We start from the raw sequence: 23,669 nt of genomic DNA, 5'->3' as shown, positions 1-23,669 counted from the left end.
TATAAAATTATGAAGGGTAAGGAGAGAGTAGATAGATCTTTCTTCCTCTCTCATAATATTGGAACTCTGTGAGTGATCCAATGAAACAGATTACCCATGTTCTGAACATAGAAAGAGAAGTACAATTCCAGGCAACATGTGGTTAATGGAATGTAGGTGACCTAGGTTTTAAAAACAATGTGTCCATCACAGTGGGCCATGTAGGGGTGGCATAACCCAGAACACTGCCTGATACCTTCTCATATCTGCCACCTCTATGCTACAACCCCCTCCCCCAACCCTTACAGTGCTCATCATGTACTGTCATCAAACCTAGAAGTCCTGTGTTTCCACTTTTGATGACAGTGTGCAAGGAGAGTGATCTGCCTTTCACTGGAGTGAGTGGAAAGTAGATCATTGTGGCTCGCACTGGTGGCGGCAGCATGCTTGGGATGAAAGGCACCCTGAATCTGCTGCTGATGCAACCCAGATTAGCTGGCCTCATGGATGGGTGGCCCCGGGGCTATGATAGCTAAATGGAGCTTTTATGTTCACAGTGTCAGTTGCTGGGGATACATAAGGGAGAATTGTTGCCTTCCCATGTTCTACTGTGGACTTCCCAGGGTTATTATCCTTGTCAGCTATTGCAAAAAGGATGCTGAATTCCTTGGTTGGATCCAGCTGGGCTGCTCTTGTTGTCCTGCGTTCTGCCCTTGGGTAAAGCAAGGTTCAAATTGAGAACAGATCACATGAAGTGTTAACTTTTTTTCTCAAGTCACTTTTGAGCATGTTCTCAGCAGTTTTCTCAGAATCTACAGCAGTGAGGCAGGACTATAGCAATATGGGACTCTTGGAAAAGAAGCTTTTTGCACTTAAGTTGATTATCTGAGCTGCTCCAGCACGCGAGCCGTCTGTTGTCTTGTGATGAACAAAGGCCTTCTGGATCATGCTTCCTGCTGCTTGCCAGTTCTTAAGTCCTTCACTTCCTGTGCGTCTGTGGCAGAATTTTGTATCTCTGTTTAAAGTAAGGCAAATATAGATGGCTTGTTCGGCTGCCCCCCACCTCCGCACAGGGCACAACTATGATTCTTTTCAAGGCATTCCGCCTCCTGGGTCTTCTGCACAGTGCTAAAACCCATGAAAGCCTGATTGGAATCGAATGAGAAGTGGGCTGTGCGTGTTCTTTATTTCTCCCAGCCCGTGGCTTTTCTCAATTAAACAGTAGCATGAATGTTGACACAATGAGACTTTACCTTTATCTGCAGATGTTGTTGAAACTTGCCACCAATTTGATTTTTTTGTTTTGAAATTCTCCACCAACTATGTGTTCTCTGTGACTTCAGATTTCTTTAGGGACTCTCTCTCCCACAATAATTTACTCTTCTTTAATTAGGTTTAAATCCTCTCTGTGCAGGTGTTTGTTTTAGACAGCTGTAATTGGTTTCTTACTCCTTGAGGTAGATGCTTCCTCTTTCTTTCACGTCTGCCCCCCGCCCCCCCCTCTATTACAGGTCATTCAAGATAAGATAAGACTTTTGGAAGCTGAAGAATAGCTACCATCTAATGTTTGTGCAATGTCGTTGGTATGTCAACAATAGTACTACTTGGCATTTACACAGAGCCTCAGAGGTGTTCAAAGTGCTTCATATCTTCCTCAGAAATTTACTGGCCTGTCTGTTGTATCACTTTTCCCATTTTCCTGTCCCAGGTGTCTCAGGGAGGAGGGGATGATGCATTTCACCCAGGCCTAAAGGTTCAAATGGAGTCTGGGCCATGCTCCAGACTGGACCTTTCCTTTCCATAAGTGGAAAAAAAATAGTAGCTCAAGTGAGGATGTTTGTGGAAGCTTTTTTTCTTGTTAGCATCCTATTTGTTGTATCATTTTCCCATTTCAGGGCCCTACTTACTTTTCTACATTCATATGTAGTGTTCAGATCTTGTGAGATTTGCTGGAGCCCATCAAGAGCTATGTTAATAGCAGAGCTAGCAACATTCAGAACTTTGAGCTGCTGCTGACCTAGGCCTTCCCCTTGGAAGGGGCAGGGGAGGGCACACACCTGTACAGGAAACTCTAAGACTTGATATTTGAGAGAAGTGTGCCACTGAATGTCATGTGCATGCTCTCAGGAACTAAAAGCTCAAGAGTTTCTAGGTTCCTGCAGGTCTTTCCTCTGTGCAGACAGAAGCAGCCACCAGGATGTAGCATCTGACAGGAGGGCAGGCCAAGCACAATAATTGGTGACCTTGTGATCCCAGGAATAGTGGGAGTCAGTGGTGCCGACAGATAGAACTGACAGTCCCTAGGAGGTATGTGTCACTAAAGGAGGTATGTGTCACATCCATCCTTGAGTTTTTCAAAATAGATTGGGGGGCAGAAGCTACCCCTGTTTCAAGTTCCTGCCAGCCATATGTGCTGGGCCAAGGAATGCATCCATGACACTCCTTAACACAGTGTCAAATCTGGGAGGAAACTAGCCTGCTACAGTAGCTCTTTGGCATGTGGATTTGCTTGCCATGAAGGAGTGTATAGGAGCTCAGGGACACGGCTACAGGGCTACAGCTGCTGCAGAAGTATGTTTTGGTGCAAACAGGACATTTTCCATTCTCCATTCATACAGGAGCCTAAATACAATGATGCTAATTTTTCTGCAGTGATTTTCTATGTTTAAATGATTTTAGAAAGACTTAGGAGTGCGTATAGTTTTCTATATTACTGTATGTAGATGCCAGCACTGCATAGGCAGGTAGATCTGGGCTCTGCACTGGGAAGCCCAGTAGGCTACAAATATGGGCTTGGGTTATAAATGCTTGGGTTATGCTACAAATAAATGCTTGGGTTATGCTCTCTTCCTGTGCTCCTGACTGAAAAGGATGCTTTGCTGGAAAAGCAGCGGCATGTGAGCTTGCTTGCTGTTCCCTTCCTCCTCCTCTGGAGGCTCAACAAGAAAAGAAGAGGAAGAGGATGGCAGGGTGACAGCACTGCCACCACAACTTAATGTTTCACCGGCTTTCCGTTCTAGAAGCAGCTGAATGAAGAAGCAACTGCTTCCATAAGTTCGAGAAGCAGCTGCTGAGACGGCAGCAGTGCAAGGAAGGTGGCAGCAAGGAAGGAGGAGGAAGGGACAGCGGAGCGGTCACACTGTTGCTCTTAGTGTTTTGGCATCTTCTCAATCTGGAAGCTGCCAAAACACTAAGATGTGGTGCTGTTGGCAGCGTGAGGAAGGGGGCAGCAGGGTGATTGCACCGCTTCCCCTTCTCTTTCCTCACCTCCCCCTTCCTTCTGCTGCCGCAGCTTCTTGGTATTTCTATGTGATCCCCAACCCAGCTACTTGATTGTTGGCATTTGGGGTAGGAGGGCTAGTTATAAATGGGAAATACTGTCATCCACGCTACATAGCTTTCATGGGTCAGATCAAAATCTTGGACTGAAATCCTTGTTTTAAATGGACAGTTAATGTGCAGTATTGAGACTTTCAGCCATTCTTCCACAGATGGGCAGAGGTGGGTGGACAGACAGCTGATGTTGGCTTCAGATGTGTCGCTCTAGGGCACAAATTGTCTTCCTCTCACTTTTATGTAACACTGAGGAGGGGAAGCAAGCTCTCCGATGACACTGATCTGAAGCTTTATCCTGTTCACTTACTGGTGTCCAAATAATTATGCATGAAGTAGAAGACATTGGTAAAAGTCTCCGAAGAGATTTTTTTCCTCTGTAGCATATCTGTTTATAGATGCCACACTGCACTCTGTAACAAAAAAAGTCACAGAAGTGCCCTTTGTATTTTAAAAATGACTCTTTTACTTTGTTCCCATTTCAAAACAGTTCTTCAGAAAGAATTGTGCTAATTATTGATCTGTAAGTCAAATTATATAGTTATGACTAGTGCTTGTTTCTGGTGAGTAAGATAGGTTTACCGCCTCGGTCTTACTGAATACAATGGGCTTACTTCTGAGTAAGGTAAATAACACCATTTTCAAACACCTCTAGTTATGATCAAGTGAATTTTTAGTGCTCTGCCCTTTATTGTGAATATACTTTAGTGTGAAATCCAATATGAGAAATTTCCTTGCTGAGGCATGCAAGCTGACCAAATATTAGTTGAAAAATGATTTAGCAGCTATTAAAAATGGTTGTTTGAGGAATGAGGGTTGGAGTGGAGCTTAAACCTTTTCGGAAGTAGAAATTACTTCCAAAAACTGGATGTGCCTCATGAGCTAATGCACAAAATAGCAAGAGATGAGTAAATCCTGAATTGATGAGTAAACATGCATGGGTCTGGACTTTGCTACAGATTGGCTCTGTTCTTCAAATGAATTCATTAAATGTTAATAATGTTTTACCCAAGCAGACTAAGTCTGATACTATCTGAATAGCTACTTTGCTGGTTTGGCTTTTAGTAACATGCGCAAAATTGGATTGTGCAGCTAAAGATAACCTTTGCGAGAGGATGGCTGTCAGAATTAAAAATACAGAAATTTGATGCACTTATACATTGACCTAGTGTTGAACCCAATTTTGGTGTTGATCTCCAACCTGCAGAGAAAGAGGATTTGGAGTTGAAAGACCAAGGAAGGGAAAATATGGGTTCATGAAACCTAAGTTGAGACTGAGCACACTGTTCAAAATTGTAGAATATCTTTTATGTGATGCTGAAATTAAGACATGAGCCTTGACTTGTGATTTTTCTGCTTTTTGGTGCCTGAATAAACAGATGAGTTTGTAGCAAACCCTTCAGGGAGTGTTTTAGGTTGCATTTACAAGATATTCTGATGTAGGTTTGTTGGACCTTAACCTGGGCTGTGTTTTACTTTTTGCTTATAAAGACGTGCCAATTAATGCTGAATTCTAAAACTTGTGTAAATGAATTGCATTAAGTAAATTTGCATGTGCTAGCTTTGAATAATTTTACGCCTGCCAGTCATAGGTGGTTACAAATAGCATATCAGAGCACTGAGTCCCCGTCCCTCATCATCCAGAAGGGTGTGAAAGAAAATATCCCAATTGAGTTGGGGTGTGTGTGTTGGGGAGGGGTGGTGGTTGTCGATTGCTTTATACATCCTGTTTCTGATTGTGGTATTGGATTCTGGTCTGCTATTAGTTTCAACAGTAATGAGACCTTGATTCTCTTGGGGACTGTTCCCATCCCCATGCTGATAGCTATTTGATCTTTAGGTCAGACTGCTTCGTGTGATTTTTCTCCTTGGAGAGTAGTCAAAGGAGATGGACAGTCTCCAAAGTATGAAGGATGCTGCAGTCTTATGAGTAGTTAGACCAGGGGTGTTCAAACTTTTTGGCAGGAGGGCCACATAATCTCTCTGACACTGTTGGGGGCCGAGAAAAAAATGAATTAATTTACATTTCAAATTTGAATAAATTTACGTAAATAAATATATTATCGATGGAACTTAAATGAATGAATGAAAGTCTTGCAATAGCTCAAGGCCTGTAAACTGCCTTGCATAAAGCAAGGCTGGCCTTTCCTTTGCTGCCCCTGCTGCATCACAGATGTGAAACAGCAAGCAGTGGAGGGAGCCCTCATCCCACAGCTCTTGCGAAAGGTCGAACAGTTGGCCGTCATACTGAGAGCAGTTGCATCAGGCCAGTGCGGGCTCCAGCAAGTCTCTGGAGGGCTCATTGGAGATTGGGGACTCCCTGAGGGCCGGATTGGGAGTCCTTGAGGACCGCAAGTGGCCCCAGGGCTGGGGTTTGGGCACCCCTGAGTTAGACCATTAGTCTTTTGAGCTCAGTGTTATCTGAGTTGGCATCCTTCAGTCTCGGAAGACTATGGTGTCACGCTCTGAATGGTGGTTCTGGAACAGAGTGTCCTCTCCAGTGCGCGAAGCCTGGGTAAAGTAGGTATGGAGGATAGGCTGTTACCCATGCAGCAAATCCCCCCCTCTCCACATCGCTGAAATGGTCCAATGGAAAGGCAGAAGACAATATGGTTGGTTCCAGTGGCATTGCAGGAGTTGCCAGAACGTGACTGTGTTCAGCCATGAACTGCCTCAGGGACTCCGGCTCCGGATTTTGCCTTGAGGTTGACTCCTGAAGCCTTTTCCATAACTGGATGTAGCCACAAGGCAGTGGAGGTTTGGGATCAGAGTTTTCCTTCTCTCAGATGAGCTGCCTTCCCAGGCTGATGAGCCCCATCTACCCGGTGGCTGTTTAGTCGCCTCTTATGACAAGTACAGCCAAACTGAGGGCCTATTCTTATCCCCAGCCCCCAGGGGAAGTTCCCCAGGGGAACTGTCAGTGTTATCTACTCTGACAGTATTTCCCCAGGGTCTCAGACCAAGGTCTTTCCCAGCTTTGCTACCTGATATCTGACCTTGAGATGCCAGCTACTGACCTATGGCATGTGTCACTGGCATTGTTCCTTAGATGGCAGCCTTCATTAGAACTGAAATGAAGAAGAAAGTGGACGTTTCTAACCAGGAACAGGCTAGAATTCAGTCTTTGAACTTGCATTTGAGACAGGTACATGATTTATCTAAAGAAAAATGTCAAGTGCTTTGCCTTTGCCCTTCTTGCTCTCTCTCCCTGCCTGTTTTGCTACTTGGATGATGTCAATGTTTGAAAGGTAGGCAATAAGGATAGCCAGCTATTGTACAACAGGGCAGCGGAGACCAGACTCTCAAGAGATGCCTATATAATTAAGTCAACCTGGTAACACCTGAGATGATCTTCTTTCGGATGGATAAAAATATAAAGTTAATTCTCATCCCTCCTTCACTACATATGTGAGCCTTGTGCAGGCAAAGCAGTTACTGTATCTTTATTATTTCCCTCTGAGGTTTTTGGCATGACACATTTTGCTACTGGGATGCAGTTAAGCAGCTACTTGAGTTGTTGCCTTGTCACAGAACATTTTAATTTATTTTAGTCTTTGTTAATTTTATTCCTCCTGGAAGTTGTATTTTGCTCATTGTCCTTGACAAACTGAAAATGAGTTTCCATTTAAAGAGTGTGCCAGAAAGACAAAATACAATTAATCTAGTTAATTTTGGAGGAGGCTACTAAGTAGGTGGCATATTAGGTTAAGGGAATGCAGCTGTAACTAATTTTGGAATGCTGAGGAGACTTCCTTGTTAGTGCTTATTATTGGACTTGTGTTCTCCAGTTTTGTTGTGTTACTTTTGTGTTTGCCTGCATTTTCTTCCCTAGCTGCTGCTGCTACTGTTTGAGTTGTTACAAATCGTGATGTCATTGAATGCTCATAAACACTTTGATGCTTTGGGGGTTTCTGTAGCAACAGAATACTAAAAAATAGTATATGATGCCTATATAGTATGTGTTTCACAGTGAGGCAAATAGCAGCTTGTTGGGGGGTGGCGGTTTTAGGTTAGGGAAAGGATTAATTATCCTTTCCCCAGCACTGCATATGCCATCAATACACAACACTCCTTGACTACTTTTGAAGTAAAGAAAAACAAATTGAAGGACCTGATTGTGGCTCTCCTACATAATGTATAGTTTTATTCTTACTGAAGTATTTGGTAGAAACAAATTTACATGCTCTTTTCTAGGAGATGGTGGGTCACAAAATTCAACCACAACAACTAGAATATCATGCTGTTTGAGAGGCCTCAGATCATTCATAGCTGACTTGAGCATGAGCACAGAGGTCACGTGTGACTTATACGTGAAACCAACATGAACGTGCCCATAAACCTCCACTTGGATAGCTCAGTGTCCAAGGCACACATGACATCGCAATATGTTTTGCACTTTTCCTCTCATTTTGAAACTGGCACATGGTAATCCAGCAGATGCTTAAACTTCAAATGGAGAACTATGTTGTAAAAGTACACACCATGTTTCACTGTGATCTGTCTTTAGGGGCAATATTACATCGTGCTGCGTATACACACACTTCATGACTCACTTGGAAATGGGTGTACTCGTCAAGCTTGGAACTGAATTTTTAAACTTAAAATTCTGGCAAGCATTCTAAGGCATGGGGAGGCTGTAGTTATCCATGGTTTTCTGCATCCATGGGGGTTTCATAAGAACAGCCCCACTGGATCAGGCCGTAGGCCCATCTAGTCCAGCTTCCTGTATCTCACAGCGGCCCAGCAAACGCCCCAGGGAGCACACCAGATAACAAGAGACCTCATCCTGGTGCCCTCCCTTGCATCTGGCATTCTTTCATAGCCCATTTCTAAAATCAGTTTCAGAAACCAATCCCCTGCGAATGCCAAGGACCGACCTGCACTGAATGGTAGAGATCTGTGTCCTTTTAATAGGTAGCATACTAAACAAAATTTCATTGTGCATCTTGCTTCCCCCAGCGATATGATGCTCTGCAAAAAATACGAATTCCCCTTTCTTTTTGCACAGCGGTTGAAAGGTACAGAGTGCTCCTTAGCCATGTGCTCTGTTTTGATGAGCTCTGAAGTCATCTATTCGGCCTTTTCTGATGGTTCCTTTTCTTTCTGTGCACTCCATTTCCCTATAAATTATGCACATGGAAAAAAAAATGGGGCCAGAAAGCAGCAGGCATCAATAATTGATAGCAGAATCTTCCTGAATGAAGAGCTGCAGCTTTGTGTCTCTCAAGGTGTCTGTTCTGCATTTTCTTATTTGAAAACTTTCCTGCTTAGTGTGCAGTTTAGAAACATATAGGCTTTTCTGATAGTTAGGAGGGATTGTTTTCAACATGTAATTTGTAAATTTGATGGTTTTATTATTGATTTTGGTATTTTATTTATGATAAATATAAATATGTCATACATTTTGGTTAGCCGACAAGCTTTAGTGGAAAAGCTGGGTATAAATCTATTAAACTTACTTTTTTTGTTTAAATGTTACCTTTTTTTTTTTTCCAAAGGAAAAAATGTTATCTGACTTGTTAGAAAGTGAACAGTTGCATCTTCCTGAAGGAGAGTTAACTTATGTCTGGATTTGACATATTAAGCCAGTGCCTTGGATTTATTTATTTTTATATACTGCCTTTGCCCAAGGCAACTTAAAAAAAGATAAGAGTACAGTTGACAACTCTCCAACACCTGTCCGGAAAACATAAGTAGATTGAAGCCAAGTGTTTCATTATGTACAAATTCACATAAAACTGGTTGTGATAATTCAAGACTGAATTTAGTCTCACAGGTAGGAGTTTAAACTCTGTTCAGTACCTCCCTTTGCCGCATAGACTCCTTATATGGCAATGATTCCCAACCTTTAGGAGCTCGTGGACCACTGAGGCAAAAATTGGAATAATCGTGGACTACATGCACCCCCCCCACATCTCTGCACACAAAGAATATGTTTAGATTTGTAATAATTAAAGAAGATTTATTAGATTTATTATTTATAGAGAAGATGTGTGTGCTGTTTTTGTTGCTGGCTGTCCATTCTCTGCCCTTTCTGGTGGTCTGTGGGGAAGCGTCTCCCAAATGCGCACTCCCCCATGGACTACCAGAGAGCGTGGAGAATGGACCGCGCACGGCAGCCAACACTACTGTGGTCCATGGGAGAGCACTTGCTAGGGGAGGTTGGAAGTGATAGAAGTTATTTTTTTTTCTGAGACCTCACGTACTACTTCTCAAGGTCTTACAGACCACTGGCTGGGAACCAGTGTTGTATGGGCTTCATCCTCAGTTCATCATCTTTAAATATGGGTGCAACAGTAACCTACTGCAGTAGTCATGGTAGACTGCATGGTAGACCTTGAGAGTTTTAAGCTGAAATATTTATATCTCGCCTCTCAAACAAAATGTTAAAAAATGTTCCTTCAACAATTTAAAATGTGCTCCATGCGCAATTACTAGAGCAATTGCTTTTATGGGATTCTGTAACCAATGAAGTGATGATTCAGCTGACGTTCCTTTTTTTCCCCCCCTCAATTCTCTTTGCGCTGAAGACAGAAGAGGAATTAAGGGGCGTTTTTAAAATGAACTGTTGGAATATGGCCCTTTAATAACTGCCTGTGTCTCATGCAGCTGTAAATAGCTTTGGGCACAGAAGCATGCATGCGCTCTCTTTTTAACTTTTTACTCTAGAATTGTCTGTTCTGTGAAAGTGTTACTAGGACAGAGGTATAATCCTGTGGGGCTGGGGTTCTGAATCCCCCTTTTCATCCTGCCTTCTGTTAGTGGCCCCAATCATTTGGGTCTGATGAAGGGCAACATTTGAATGAAGAGTTGCCATCCACATCTGGGTCCATGCCCACTTGGAGCATGACGTGATGCAGGAAATGGGAGGCTCTTGGTCCTCCCCTCTTGTAGCCTGCCTTCAAAAGAGAGGAGGGAAGTCTGGCTCCCTTGGTTCTGAGTAGGTGCCAAAGATGCATTGGGAGAAGGGGGAATGTTAAGGTCTCGCCCATTTCCTCCTCATCGCTGAGAGTTTTCTGGGATTGCAAGGCAGCCTCTTCTTTTGGAGGTCTGCCAGCAGTGGCGTCACTAGGGTTTGCGTCACCAGGTGCGGGATGCCAGCACATCCTGCCCACCCTGCATGCTAGCGGGTTGCAACCAGATGATGTTATAACTAGTTACTTCCAGTGGAACTTTGAATAGGTGGACCATGTAAAGTGAGAAACACTGACCTAGGATATTTACAAACATCGAGGCTTACTGCGGGGCCTGCCCTACATGGCATAGCGAACTTATGGGGACCCTCACAAGCTCTCCTCTTCTGTACAGATTCTCCATAGAGCATTGGAAGGGGCAACTACACTTCAAAGCTCATTACTATTCCTGTCTGTACAAGGGTTGGAACACAGCATTCATGGAAACGCTATTGGACAGGGGATGTCCAGGTTCGTCCAGAGAACCAAGGCAAGTCAATTTAGATCCTCTCACATGGGATGCAGCAAGGCAAAAGACACCACGGTAGAAATGGCTGTCGCTGAGAGTCTCTGGACAATCATGCCTGTTGCAAGAGTTCCAAGAGGTCCGGCAACAGAGAGGCCTGATATATAGAATATATATATAGCACAGGAAGGGAAGGCACAGGAGCTGCAGGAAATGCTCTCAAGAAAGCCAATGATAAGGCAGATGGGCCAGAGTGTGAGGGCTCTGGCAGACAGTGGCGTCGCTGGGGGGGGTGCGGGCCGCACCAGGTGACGTGCACAGGGGGGTGACGCGCACAGGGTAGCTGACATGCTAAAATTGCGGTAGTTAGGAGTTACCCCATCATGTTATATATTGTTGGATGTGGAATTTCCAGCAGAATACAATGCAGAAAACCAGAGTGAAATATCTCCTTTCTATCAAAAGTCATGGCCAAAAAACTGGGGAACAAAAATGCAGGGATCCCTATGAAAAGTGAAAGTGAATCGTATCTCGCATTTACTTGTGAGTAGGTGAACTTGCCTTAGTCCACCGGATAGGGCAGGCTGAGAGGAATACAACGACACCAGAATGGTCCTTATTCAATGAATGCAGCCCCCAAATACACCTGAGAAGGGAGTCCCTCCCTCCAAGCAGACAAATGTATTGAGCCCTATGGAAAGTGACACTAAGCCTCACTGTTGTGTTTACACGCAAGTAAGCAAAAGTGCCTTGGCTGGTGATCAGGCCAGGCAAAGGGGAATGTGAAGCCACCAGAATGGTCCTGATCTGATGGAACTGGAGCTTAACAAATGCTCCAGAAGGCAGCCTCCCCCCCCCCACTAAAAAGGATCAAAACAGGGGCTTCGGCTGATAAGGTGAACTTTTTTGAGACTTGCAAAGCCAGGTGGATCCTGACAGTGATCTGGTTTAAACAGAAGTTCTTAAATTGAACTGGGCACTGGGTAGGGCTGAAAGCATTACTGATTTGGGGGGGGGGTGTTATTGTAGGCAGGCTACAGAGGAAATTCACTTGGTGGACCAGGGCTGGCCTCCCCTTATTTAGTTATTTGTTTTACTTTAATTATTTATACTTATTTACTTTAATTTGCCTGATGATGTCAGTTCCACTATGACATCACTTCTGGTGGGTCTTGGACAGATTATCATTCTAAAAAGTGGGTCTCAGTGCTAAAAGTTTGAGAACTGCTGCAATAAAGGTGTTAGTAAGTTGGCACCGGGGGGGGGGGGTGACACCACTAGTGACCAAAATCACTAAAATCACAGTTTGGAGGAATAATACCAGCATGTTATATATCAACCAATGTGTAATTTCATGCAGAAAGTGTTCTATCTTTGTTCTTTCGAAAGGTACAGACAAAAAACCAGTGGGGGTGGAGTGATGGTACATCACCACGCCCGCTACTTGGGGTGTTGCCTCGCCCACTGCATGGGGGGCTGACCTGCCCACCCTGACCCTCTTAGTGGTGCTTGCTGTGTCGCATCTGGCCTCCCAACCCAGAAGTAACTGGGGACGATGTACTTTAGTGGCACCTGTACATTGGGCCACAGGCAAGTGTGCTGGTATACACAACTGATGGTTGTATGATGTGGTACAGGTAGGTTCACTACAAGTGTGACCTAATCATGAACACTAACCATCTGTGTCTATCAGAGCATTCACAGCCCTGCCTCCTAGGTGGATGGTTAGCAAGTACAATAGGGACTCAAAAGGTCTCATTCACCCCAAGCAATTTCCCATCCCAAATCATTCATTCATTGTTGGCAACCTTCAGTCTCAAAAGACTATGGTATCGCGCTCTGAAAGGTGGTTCTGGCACAGCGTCTAGTGTGGCTGAAAAGGCCGATTCGGGAGTGACAATCCCTTCCACACTGGGAGCAAGTGCAGTCTGTCCCTGGTCTGTCTCCCTGGCTATGGGCCTTCCTTCTTTGCCTCTTTGCCTCAGACTGTTGGCCAAGTGTCTCTTCAAACTGGGAAAGGCCATGCTGCACAGCCTGCCTCCAAGCGGGTCGCTCAGAGGCCAGCATTTCCCACCTGTTGAGGTCCACTCCTAAGGCCTTCAGATCCCTCTTGCAGATGTCCTTGTATCGCAGCTGTGGTCTACCTGTAGGGCGCTTTCCTTGCACGAGTTCTCCATAGAGGAGATCCTTTGGGATCCGGCCATCATCCATTCTCATGACATGACTGAGCCAACGCAAGCGTCTCTGTTTCAGCAGTGAATACATGCTAGGGATTCCAGCTCATTCCAGGACTGTGTTGTTTGGAACTCTGTCCTGCCAGGTGATGCCGAGGATGCATCGGAGGCATCCCAAATCATACTTCATATAAGGGCATTTCTGCCACAAGTATTCCAGTTGACCACATGTATAAAATAGCCATTTATTTGGTCTAGGTTCACATGCTGCATAGGAGAGTGTGTGTATTCCAGGATAGTCTTGGACACCATCATCTTGGTCTTCCTTACCAGATTCAAGCAGTCTCCAGCAGGGAAATGGCTTAGTCTAGAGCAGTCCTTCCTGATGTTACTTTTGCAGCATGGACATGATAGTGCTGCAGTTCCCTATAATAATGTCAGAATTCTGGGTTATCTGGGAACAGCAGGTAATGTAGCCCCTCCCATCTCCACTGATGTTTCTCCTTGAAGATGGGAAATATATACTGGTGCAAGAAGGGAGTGTATTGTGAGTTCTTTGTGAGAAGTGTGATCTTACACTTCTAATGTTGTTAAGAGCAGCACCAGAGGAGATGCACTACCCCATCCAAAGTGGTTTGCAATAGATCAGATGAGCACTCTGCCTTGTGTTCTGGCCTCTAATTGTTTCCCTTCCTCCATTTATATTGCCTTTGGGCAAGATTTTGTGCTCCCTAACATGGAGCCAATGGGTGAAAGGTTCTGCTCCAATGTGATTTGCTAATACTAGACATTAAAGTCATTCCAGTGATCCCCTTGAGTACAGAGAATTGGCGAGAAACTGAGCTATGTTTCAAATATTGACTTTGCCATGAACTCACTTGGTGGCCTTGGGGAAGCCACTTCTTGCAATCTCAGCTTCCCCCATCTGCACTACTGAGATAATGATCCTGACCTACCTTACAGAATTTCTGTGAAGGTTACTGAAAGAGCAATATGTGTGCAGTTAATTCAACACTTGTAGTACTACATAAATGCTTAAATGCCTAACTGTGCATTTTGCTGGTGTCTGGACCTTGTTTGCGGTGGCATGCAAGAGGGCATATTCTGTTGTGGTACCCAATATGACTCCCTGCCACTGGAGGTAAGAATGGCTTCCTTGATGTCAACATTCTGTTCACCCCTTTTATCAAGCTTTTAAAGCTTTATTCTACTCTGTGGTTCTTGGTTTTGCTTGATTGGATTATTGATTTGGCTGCTGTATAATTGAGCATTAACTTACTGTTTTAAAGTGGTTTTTCTTGCTTGTGTTTATGGGTTTGCCAGCTGCCTCGTGCACTGCCACCTCCATTTTTAGAGAGGAAAGGAGGGATATAAATGTTTAATTTACAATAAATAAAGCAACGCTAAGTAAAAGGACTGGGAGTTCTGTGCTTCATTTCGAAAGGTCAAATTACTGTTGCATAGCAATGATCGTTTTCCTTCCCAAAGCCATTTTAGGAGTTTAAGCATGATTTTTCTCAGGACTGTTGCCAGGGTGAAAAGGATGTTTAAAAATCTTCAACCCATGCAGTGGTCACTGTCCTGATGCTGTTCTGCTCCCCTCTGAATATCATGGAAACAAAACTTAATTACACATTTAACCTAATGGTATAGTTCTTCTTTCCTTCTGTTACGGTGCTGCTGTGGAAGTTTATCAGAGAACCTGTTTCCATCTTCATTCTGCTGAAAAGCAAAGGGCTATCTATTGTTGCTGGTTTGGCTGGGCTTAAGACCGGATGGTTCTGAAGTTCGTTTGACCTCTTGCTGTTAAAACCCGTAGGTTTAAAGTGCATCAGAGGATGAGAGGACACAGGTGTAACACATATTGGCAATGCCTTTAACCAACATTGGGTGTGCATGTCTGTTTCTTGAGAGATGTTCATGTGGCTTTTATTGACTATTAACATGGAGGGACAATAAGCCCTGTGAGTGAGCTGTAGAGAGATAACATTGTTAGCCTTTTCATTAAACTCCTTATAGAGTTTGTCAAGTGTTGCCAAACCTTGTTATTTTGTATTGAGTTGTGTAGTATCTAGTGCTCTGGTATACTTTCCAGCTCTTGAGAATAGGTAAGAATGTAAGAATGCATTCTGAGTTGGATCGCATTAACATTTGCATGGCTTGTGTTTTTGGTTGCAAAGATGCGATTGGGGCATCCTGTGTGCGTGTGTCTAAAATAGTTTGAAAATCAGAATACAGAGTCATGCTAGAATCAATACTTTTCAACCAGTGGGGACTGAAAACTTCAGAATGTGACAGGCTGTGCAGAATATTCTGCCTATGTGTGAAGTACCATTGCTATTGGGAGTGTACAACACAGTTTCCCCTGGCCCGACCCCATCAGAAGTTGAGGTAGTAGGGGCCCTGGTGCACAATCCAAGCAAAGTGTTTTGAACAGAGCAACTCAAATTCTTTACTTAACTGTCAACTTCTGTGTTTAAAAAAAATAATATTACGATCAACTAATACCTATGAAAGTTTGATTAATTTACCGAATCTCTATTTTGCTGCTGTATATCTGTATCCAGTATTTGAGGTTTTGTGGAATTTTCCAGAGTTGGAGTAGCAGGGTGAAATATGAAGAAGAGAAGCATGGTTAAAATGTTGGGTGATGCAAATAGGATAAACAATGCTGGGATCTTCTGTGTGGAATAAGTGGCTCTTTTGCTGCACACTTGGACTGGATTTCTTTCATGTTTCCAGGTATTTCTCACAGCTATGGTGGCTTTTGCTTACTTTTACATTTGGCTTTCTAGGATGCTAAAAGCAAATTCTATGTGAGATTCCACTGCACACTGTTGCATTTTAGAAGAGGGAACAGTCCCAGGTGTGAAAGTGTGGGTGAGCTTGAAGAAATTTATTCCAAAGATAGCTACCCTTCCATGGAGGAGTTGCATTTAGGACGCTTCAGTAGTGAAGCAACCTGTATGAGGCATCACAAAAGACACCTCGGTGTTCTTCTTTCTAAATCCACTGTGCTGAAAAGTGTCAAAAGAGCCCTGAATGGAACATTCTTTCTCACTCGCACACTCTCGTTGCCTAAGGATATCATTTGATCTGCCTGGAGTAGATTGGGAAAAGCCACCGTAATAGAGGCCACCTCCTGAGAGAGGGCTGAAGTGTCAGTTATTTCTTTTCTAGGCAAACAAGAGTCTGTGATTGTGCTCTTCCAATAAGTGTGGGTTTTCTCTGTCTGTTTTGGATCTCGAGCCTGGAGGAGAGAATACGGCTGATCACTAGGCTTTCCCTTTTGAGAATATAAGTTAACCTGAACAACAAGGCTAAACCATATCTAGAGGTGGAGAATACATTTCCCTGATGGGGCGAATTCAATGCAGACCACTCAAAGTACAGACCTTGTATGGTTCTTTCAAGTGTTGTAATTTACTTAGGAGATGGTCTTTGACTGTTTGTCAACAAATTTTAGCAAAGAGGATATGCCACAGGGGAAAAACAAAGCTATGGGAATGTAGCAGTAAGAAATAATTTTCTGGGTTAGCAGCTCTTTCCGACATACCAGAGAGTTAAGCAGCATTGTACGTTCCAACATGGATTCTTACAACATTTATAATTGTGTGCCCAGACAGTGACTTTAATGCTGTAGTTCAGGGGTGCTCACACTTTTTTGGCTCGAGAGCTACTTTGAAACCCAGCAAGGCCCGGAGATCTACCAGAGTTTTTTTTACAATGTTCGCGCCATCATAACATTTATGTGTACAATGTATGTTGGTGTACCTTGAGCCCCACTGAGTATAACAGGACTTACTCCTGAGTAGACATGCCTAGGATTAGGCTGTGAGGCTGCAATCCTAGCCACACTTACCTGGGGGTAAGCCCCATTGAGTACAATGGGCCTTACTCCCGGCATTTCCTCCCAGAGGCACCTGAAGGGGGGGTCGGCACTCCGCGATCTACTCATTTTGCCTCGCGATCTACCGGTAGATAGCGATCCACCTATTGAGCACCCTGCTGTAGTTACAGCAATATTGTACATTGAAGCTTAGTGGTTTAAATTAAAAGATTGAGTTACAAATCAGGAAGTCCTTGGTTCAAATGGTGCATGTAAGTCTCCCCTTCCGTATCCTCAACCTGCACCCCAATTTATGGGAATGTTAAATATTATTCTTTTGGGAGTTAGGAGTATTTTTGAATACTAAACCAGGTGAACCAGGCAGGTTGTAAGGAAGGATATGGAAATACATTCCAAACCAACGTTTTTTTTTTCCACCCATTTGGGTTGCAGCGTCTTGTGAGCAGCCCCTTTATTTAAATGCTTGTCCGCAACTGGGGGAGTTGTAGTACAATTTAATGGAAGCCTTGATTTGCACAAGTTATTCCACACTCCATTATACATGTACTTCTTGTGACCATGTAGATGATTATATTCTCCAACAGATTGTATTCTTAGGCAGTCACTGGTTCCCAACCTGTAATCTGTGGACCACAGTGGTCTGTAAGACCCTGAGAAGTGGTCCATGAGGTCGCAGGAAAAATACGATTGCCTTTAATCACTTCCAATGTCTCACTGAGTGAGCACTCCCCCACTGTCTATTAAATCTTCTCTAATTATTGTGAATGTATTTTTTTGTGTGCAGGGGGGTGGGGTGGGGTCTGCATGTGGTCCATGACAATTTCAATTTTTGTCTCAGTGGTCCACGAGCTCCTAAGGTTGGCAATCACTGATCTAAGTGGTTCAGCTATGTGTTATGGTGTCATCCCAAACATTGACAGATCAAGAAAAACTAATAGTTTTTCTTCCACTATTTACAAGAGAAGCTCTGTAGAATTGTAGAGATACTCTGTATAATTTTGCGCTCCCTTGTCTGTTCCACCTAGTTCTGATAGTTGCTCTGTTTTCCTTTTCCTTTCAGGAAGCTACTTTGCCAGTCACTTCATCATGGGAGGTGAAAAGTTTGACTCTACACACCCCGAGGGCTACCTCTTTGGAGAAAACAGTGACCTCAACTTCCTTGGGAACAGACCTGTAGCGGTAGGAAAAATTATTACCCTAAAGTTGGATTTGTAGCTGTGGAAAGCAAGGGCAAACATTCAGCCGTCAAGTAATATTTTTTGCTACTGGCTGTGGTGTATATGCTTACAGTTCTCTTCCTGGCTGGTGTACAGTTTACTGCTTCATTCCCAGATGTAACCAGTGTTGATCTGATGGCAAGAAATTTTGGATTGAGTGTATTTCTGAATCCAGTTCAGGAATTAATAACACAAAAGGAAATGTAAAACTTCAGGTTTCCCAGTGTTCCAGCGTTTCCTAATGGAAGTGGATGTATTAGCAGTGCCAAGGTGAAGATCAGTTCAAAATATGAGTAGCCAAGTTATGGATTGCTATGAGTCATTTAATTTAGTATTCTGCTGGGAGGTTAGGCGGCAGTATTAGATGCTTGTGAGGAAGGAGTATAAGCTAGATGATTGAAGCCATGTTTTATCCCCTAGGACAGGGGTCGGCAACCTTAAACACTCAAAGAGCCATTTGGACCCGTTTTCCAGAGGAAAAAAAACACCTCAGAGCCACAAAACCCTTTTGACATCTAAAATGAAGATAATACTGCATTTATAGTTTTTCTTTTTTACCTTTATGCTCTTATAGGTCCCATTTTTATAATGTAGCCCCCTCTTGTAGCTTTTAGTTAGTTTTGTCATACATTGTTGTCCTGTGTTTTCAGACGCCTGGTCCTCTATGGTGTTTTGCCTGATTCCAAGGCCATTCTCTGCCTGAAGAATTATGCCCACTTTAAGCAAATTAGCTCCCCTTCTTTCCCCCAACAAATGACCCTGGCTCTGCCCTGCACTCCTGCTGGACCCCACCTCCAGGGTAGCTCGCCTGTTCAACCTGCAGAAGTCCTCTCTCCTGCCAGCAGCCTCCTGCCACTACAGCAGTCCCTTGGTCCTCAGCAGGTCTTGGGCACAGCAGCCACACTTCAAACTCCAGTGTCTCCAGCAGTCCATTAGTCACAAAGTCAGTCAGAGCATCCAGAGCAGAGTCCAAAGTCAATAAGTCACAGTCCAAGGTCAGATTCCAAAGTAAGTAAGTCAGAGTGTCAAAGTCAATAAGCCCAGTCAATCTCCTATTCAACCTGCACTCCTTCTCCAACCCACACCCCTCTTCCTGCCTCAGGTGCTCCTTATATCCTTGAGGGCCCTATTGCCTTCAAGTGGCTGCAGCTGTGCAGCACACTCTGCTAGATGCCCAGGCCTTACCCTTAAAGGGGCCACTGCTGACACCACATCTACCTCCTCACCAGATCTTCCAGGATTCCAATACATATGGTGGTTATGACATCTGCTTATCTTACATGGATACTAAAGAACTCCCCCCACCTTCCAGAGGCACCCTGCTGGAAGGAAAAAAGGACACAGACTCCAGAGGTGGGGAAGAGAAGGGGGGGCAGCCACAGGCCAGCTTCTGCCCTGCCTGCCTGCCTGCCCTCCCTCACTCAGGCTGCAACCCTCTCCACACTATCCTGAGAGTAAGCCCCATTGACTACAATGGGACTTCTGAGCAGACAAGTTGGTTGGAGCTCTCAGGTTGCAGTCCTCTCCACACTTTCCTGGGAGGAAGCCTTACTGACTACTTGTGAGTAGACCTGCATAGGAGGGGGCTGAGGCTGCCTTCACCTTCCTGGGAGGAAGCCTCACTGACTACAGCAGGGCTTACTTGTGAGTAGATCTGCACAGGAGGAGGCTGAGGCTACAGCCCTCCACACCTTCCTGGGTGTAGCCCAGGGACTACATCAGCGCTTACTCTCGAACAGACCTGTGTGGGCTCCCACTGGCTCCAAGGCTGCCTTCCCAGGCACCCTTTCCTGGGAGTAAGCTTCATCCGCTGTAATGGGGCTTACAACTGAGTAGACACACAGGATGTCTCCTCTGCTGTGGAGGAAAAGCCTCTCCTTGCACTGAGTGGGGACCTGCTCAGGGAAAGGCAGGCTGCGAGGGCTCGCAATGGCTGAGGAGGAGGGTGGCTCAGGATTGGCTGGTCTGTCTGCCAGTGAAGGGCCCTGAGCCATTCCAACAGAAAAAGCCAGGAGCCTGCTGGATGCTGATTGGCTGATCCTGCTGGAGAGTTGGGGAAGGGAAAAACAGGGAGCTTAAGCCTGCAGAGCGGGCAAAATTGAAAAGGGAAACCAATGCAGGGCAGGTGGGGGTGAACGGAGAGGAGGGCAGTGAGCTCAGGGGGCAGAGGGAAGCAGCCTGCACTCCCAGCACAGGTGCCTCCTGTTACCCCTTTTGCAACTTTCACCAGGAGGAGCCGCAGCAGACAGCTGAAAGAGCCACATGCGGCTCTAGAGCCGCAGGTTGCCGACCCATGCCCTAGGACAATCTTGGTTCAAAGACAGTTCTGCAAGACCTGGAATATAGGAGGAGATTGATTGCCTTGTGATGGTGGTAGGAGGTAGACAGAACTGTGCAAATTTCCTTTTTTTTTTTTTTTTTATAAATAAGGTGTATGTACTGTATGTACTTGGGTACTAGAGAAGGGGAGCAGCCAGCTTTTGGGAAAAAAAACTCTAAAGAGAAAACAGTGCTGTATTGAAATGTACGTGAAACTTATGCATAAATCACTGTGTACATTGCAGGATCCTGGTTTGCAGATTGCCATTTGAACAAGCCACGTTTTCCCATATTGAGATGAAATGGGAATGGCGGTTTGTTTCAAACCATGAACAGAAGTTTTAAATCTTCTCCTGTTAGTGTGCAAAGGACGAATGAAGAGAAGGCGGAGGGGGGATGCACTCATGTATGTAATGCTAATTCATAGGGTACTGTTATGTCTGAGCTGAACATCTGAATGCATGATCTTGCCTTTCCATTCGGTCATGCTACAGATAGACACCTGGTATCTTTATTTATTTTACAGCACTATATGCATCATCAGAAAGTGCTGCTGTTTTGGTGTCATTAATTTTCACAGTTTCTCCAGCCTATCCAACTCCTCCAGACTATCATCATTCAGGTGGTTCAGCTGTGGATTGTGGTGTTTAACCCAAACTCTGTATTGATGGATCTAAATACATACTTCTTAGTTTCCTTTCCACCCTTTACAAGAGAAGCCTAATGCTTTGATACAGATGATTCTGAGCATTTGCTCTTTTTCCCTCTCATCCAGCTACTTCTCACCCATTACTCCTCTGGTTCTACATGTCTGGATTTGTTTATTTAAAGAGCAGTCATGAAATGTCTGTGGTCCCATTTCTCAAGCTGGAGCTTGCTTTATTGCCTGTTAGTTCAGCAAAGTGTTAAATGTCAGGCACTATTGCAAACCTCCAGGACATGCAAAATGTTAATTATGAACAGAGGGGCTTTCTCTCAATTTCTTGTCACATTTAGAACATTGTGTCCTTGGTGTGGAACAGGAGATGGAAGGTGGGCTTTTATAATGTCTTGAAGTGTGTAGCAAGGAAGGAACAGAGAAAAAATTTCAGTTCAGTAGTGGGAATAAGAAACAAAAATAATTAAGTGCCAGTGATGTAGTGATAGGGGATATAACAATAGCCTTCGGTAGTCCGAAAAATGGTCTTTCACAGTGGTTCCCAAACAGGACCCGGTGGCATACCTGGGAGGGGCAACAGGGGCAAATGCCCTGGGCATCATGCCTGCAGGGGCAGCCCCACCAATCTTGCCCCCCCCCCACAGCCCTTTTATCTTTTTTTTAAGAGAGAAAAGCCGGGAGCTCCAGAGTTGCAACTCTCGGTGGGCTGCCGTTCTAGACTGCCCCTTTCCTTTCCTCCTTTTACAGAAGGTGGTGGGGGCAGCCCAGTCTGGCACTGAATTGCGGCCAGAGAGGCAGCAACTTGCAGTCTCTCCAGCTGCTATTCTGGGCAGTGTCTTTGTCTCTTTAGAGGACATGAAAGGTACCACCAAGAGCGGCATTGCACCTGGTATGGCAGCCACTCTGGGCACAATTCTGTTCTGCTCTGGGCCGCGTCTTTCCTCTCCTTGGAGGAGAGGAAGGGGGCAGCCCAGAGTTGGGTGAATTCTCATCTGGAGAGGCTTGAACTCCTGGCGCAATTCTGGAAGCGATTGCGGTGACATGATGAGGTCACCGCAATTACTTCCAGTCAGGGGGAGAGGGCAGCAAATGGAATGGTAGCCCTGGGTGGGAAAAAGCCCTGGACCACCACTGCCAGGACCCACTTTTTAAAATGACATTCTATCAGGTCCCACCTTGCTTTTATGAGATTAAAAAAAAGTGTCACTTTAGCAACTGCTCAAGCCTCTGTTAATTTTTTTTTAACCCATTTTGCTACAGTGGGTGGAACCACTTTCTGGAGTATGTTTTTCATCTGATTGGGGCCATTCTGGTGGACTTGTGTTCCCCTTCACCTGGCCTTTGGTAAGAGCTGAGGCATGTTCACCTACTCTTGAGTAAACACACACGTGTGGCTAACAGCCCAATCATATCCAACTTTTCAGTGCTGATGCAGTCGTGCCAAGGGGGCATGTGCTGCATTCTGTGGTAGGGGAGCAGTCATGGAGACCTCCTCAAGACAAGGGAATGTTTGTTCCTTTAATGTGGAGCACTGTGGCTGTATCAGTGCTAGAAACTTGGTTAAGACTGAGCCCTTGGTTTTACTTTCCAAAAGGCTCCATACATTGTCCTTGTCAGCTATCAGCTTGTCAATTTAGCGACCCACCTAAAACTGGTTCACAACCCACTACTGGGTCCTAACCCACAGGCTGGCAACCACTGGTCTATTAAATCCATAATAGTGTGCTCACTCTTATTGGCATCAGCCACTTAATGAAGTTGCAATGGAGTAATCTTTCCTGTTCATTTCTTTGACTTATGGAGGGAAAATGTTTTATGAAGCCTACATACTCCTTCACCACCTGATCACCATAGGTATTTGAATATCCCTGAATATCCAGGAAAGTTATTCTCTGCACTGGCTAAATTGGACATTCATGTAATTCACTGTTCTTAGTTGTCTTTCAAAGAAATGTGACTCCCGAGCATCCTGGAGGTATGCAGTGAGAGAATGAATCCTTCCAGCTTTTATGCTTGCATATGGCCCTGCGTAGGATTACATAGCATGGCAGAAATTTCCATCACCTGAAACTTTCAATTTTGCTTTCATTGCAACTTGTGTCCACATATTTCCCACCCCAAGTTGGTTCCTCAGAACCATGGAGCTTCAGTTACAGTACAGTTTTCTTTGGGATGCATATTTTGAACTCGTCACTTTCACCTGTCAACCTGGCCACCAACCTAGATACCATTTGATTTTTATCTAAATGCCAAGGGATGGTCTTCAGCATTGTTAAAGCAGAAGTCAAAAATTATAATTAAACCTCTGGCAGTTGTACAAAAATATTGCATAGTTCAGCCATTTTCAACCTTTTTCAGCTCACGGCACACCAACAAGGCACTAAAATTGTCAAGGCACGCTACCAGTTTTTTACTTACATTAAATCACTAGAGTGCAATTAATTGTGAATATAATTAATACAATTATATTATTACATGACAACGAAACTCACAAGAAGCTTGGAGAGGAAAGTATATGTGATTGTGAAAAGGATGAAAAATGTTATTAAAGTGTTATGCGAGAAAGTGCTGGCAAAGAGAGGTCAGATTGAGCACATTGAAGAGCTGTGGGGTGAGGGGCAATGAAGAGACATGTGTGAAACAACTACAGGATTCAACTGAAGTGGGGGGAAGAGAGAACTTGAAGCAAGTGATTCTGGACCTTTGGAAAGTGCGGAGAA

General features: G+C 44.4%; 1 protein-coding gene across 3 annotated transcripts in view; it reads left to right on the top strand.

The window, feature by feature from the left end:
* The window catches only part of RNF157 (ring finger protein 157), a 90,511-nt gene that overhangs the window by 11,141 nt on the left and 55,701 nt on the right, over positions 1-23,669 (top strand). For all 3 annotated transcript variants that reach the window (XM_066614761.1, XM_066614764.1, XM_066614763.1), the window contains exon 2: positions 17,816-17,934. In XM_066614761.1, coding sequence (XP_066470858.1) covers positions 17,816-17,934 — 119 coding nt within the window. The remainder of the gene's footprint in view (positions 1-17,815; positions 17,935-23,669) is intronic.

Source organism: Tiliqua scincoides, chromosome 2, assembly GCF_035046505.1.
Source record: "Tiliqua scincoides isolate rTilSci1 chromosome 2, rTilSci1.hap2, whole genome shotgun sequence".
Taxonomy (NCBI): domain Eukaryota; kingdom Metazoa; phylum Chordata; class Lepidosauria; order Squamata; family Scincidae; genus Tiliqua; species Tiliqua scincoides.
This window is presented reverse-complemented; position numbering and strand designations above follow the sequence as displayed.